The following is a 1,782-nucleotide window of genomic DNA, read 5'->3' as shown; positions in this document are numbered from 1 at the left end:
TTATCTTCGTTTAGTGTATACCGTTGAATTCAACCTCAAAACATTTATTTGTACCCCACGTCCCACACTACACCTAAATACATAATGTATAAATAATAATAACAGAGCAGAACCCACTTTATTAATTTTATCTACCTTTTTTAATCATAATTTATGTGTAGTTTAATAGTATATATCATTGATTCATTAAACAAGTAGACATATCATATTAAAAGTATATAAGGTAATCTACAAAACAATAGTTGTTAATGTGCTTGACAGTATTTAATTCATTACAATGCAATGAGGCCGGACAAAAACAATAATAATTGCAACATCAGTTTTTATTATGTTGAAATAAAAAAAAAAATAAATATATGCAATGATTTTTGGAATGAGTTTTATATGACCTAAAACACTTTGTACAATTTCCAATTTAAACATCTATGCAATAGACAAAATATCTCTTAACATGTGTGTTTAATGAAACTTACAATCCATTTGTACATAGAAACACATGAATTTAAAAAATATGTATAAAAAAAAAAAAACTAATAATGTTACTAATAATTAATAAATTTGATTCTTATAAAATAAAACATCAAGAACAACACATAACTAGGATAGAAAAATATTTATGCCACTTGCGATGTCAGTCTTTGTGATTTCTAAAACAAATTATTACATCATGCCACCCATTCCTCCCATACCGCCCATTCCACCCATTCCTCCCATACCACCTCCTGGTAATGGCTCCTCTTTCTTTGGTAATTCAGTGATAACTGCTTCTGCTGTAGTTAATAGTGACGCAACACCTGCAGCATCAGTTATTGCTGTTCTGACAACCTAAAACAAACATGTTTTTTTATGGTATTATATGTTAAGTAAAATTGTTCATTCACTGAAAAACCTTGCATAGAAATATTTTAATCCTCAAGAATCAAGAATAAGAGATTCTTAAATGCTTACAAGTACTTAAAATACTGAAAATAGTTAATGACTGACTTTATCTATCCCAGTACATTTTCCACAACAATTTTAATTTAACTCACTTTGGTTGGATCGATGATTCCTTTTTCAACCATGTTAACATATTCGTCGTTCATTGCATCATATCCAAAAGCGTCTTTACCTTCAGACACTTTAGCAACTACAACACCAGCATCAACACCGGCATTTCGGGCAATTGTCATACATGGCATGGTTAATGCTTTACGCACAATATCAATACCTATCAATTAATTAATTTATTAAAATGATCTTTTCCAGGTGCATCGTAATATGTGTGATTACTCAATAATATTTACCAATTTTCTGATCTTTATTGGCTACTTTGATTGCATTTAATCCAGGTCCACAACGGATTAATGCAGTACCACCTCCAGGAACAATACCTTCTTCAACAGCTGCACGGGTGGCATTTAGTGCGTCAGTAACACGGTCTTTTTTCTCATTGACTTCAACTTCACTACTACCGCCAATTTTCAATACAGCAACACCAGATGCTAACCTTGCAAGACGTTCTTGCAGTTTTTCTTTTTCATATTCAGATGAAGTATCCTTGATCTGATCTCTAATTTGTTCAGCTCTTTGTTCAATGTCAGATGGTATGCCATTACCCTGTTCATAATTATTATTAGTATAAATGAGGCGTGTAGAACCATATCGGCCCAACCAACAAAAAATCAAATTCCGTTTTTATTTGAAAATATGATACAGAATTATATTTTATACCAGAACCAAAATGGCCCAACCCTAAAAAAAATTATTCCGCTAGATAACAGCACATAAGTGTTGGGCGGC

General features: G+C 31.7%; 1 protein-coding gene across 1 annotated transcript in view; it reads right to left on the bottom strand.

Moving 5' to 3' along the window:
• Window positions 1-242: 242 nt before the first annotated feature.
• The window catches only part of LOC100168563 (heat shock protein 60A), a 10,411-nt gene continuing 8,871 nt past the window's right edge, over window positions 243-1,782 (bottom strand). The window contains exons 8-10 of the mRNA XM_016801063.2: window positions 1,287-1,599; window positions 1,032-1,210; window positions 243-825 (exon numbers count right to left, since the gene is read on the bottom strand). Coding sequence (XP_016656552.1) covers window positions 661-825; window positions 1,032-1,210; window positions 1,287-1,599 — 657 coding nt within the window. The 3' untranslated portion in view covers window positions 243-660. The remainder of the gene's footprint in view (window positions 826-1,031; window positions 1,211-1,286; window positions 1,600-1,782) is intronic.

The sequence above is a fragment of the Acyrthosiphon pisum genome, chromosome A2, assembly GCF_005508785.2.
Source record: "Acyrthosiphon pisum isolate AL4f chromosome A2, pea_aphid_22Mar2018_4r6ur, whole genome shotgun sequence".
Classification (NCBI taxonomy): domain Eukaryota; kingdom Metazoa; phylum Arthropoda; class Insecta; order Hemiptera; family Aphididae; genus Acyrthosiphon; species Acyrthosiphon pisum.
The sequence above is the reverse complement of the archived record's forward strand: the minus strand, read 5'-3'. Positions and strand labels throughout refer to the sequence as shown.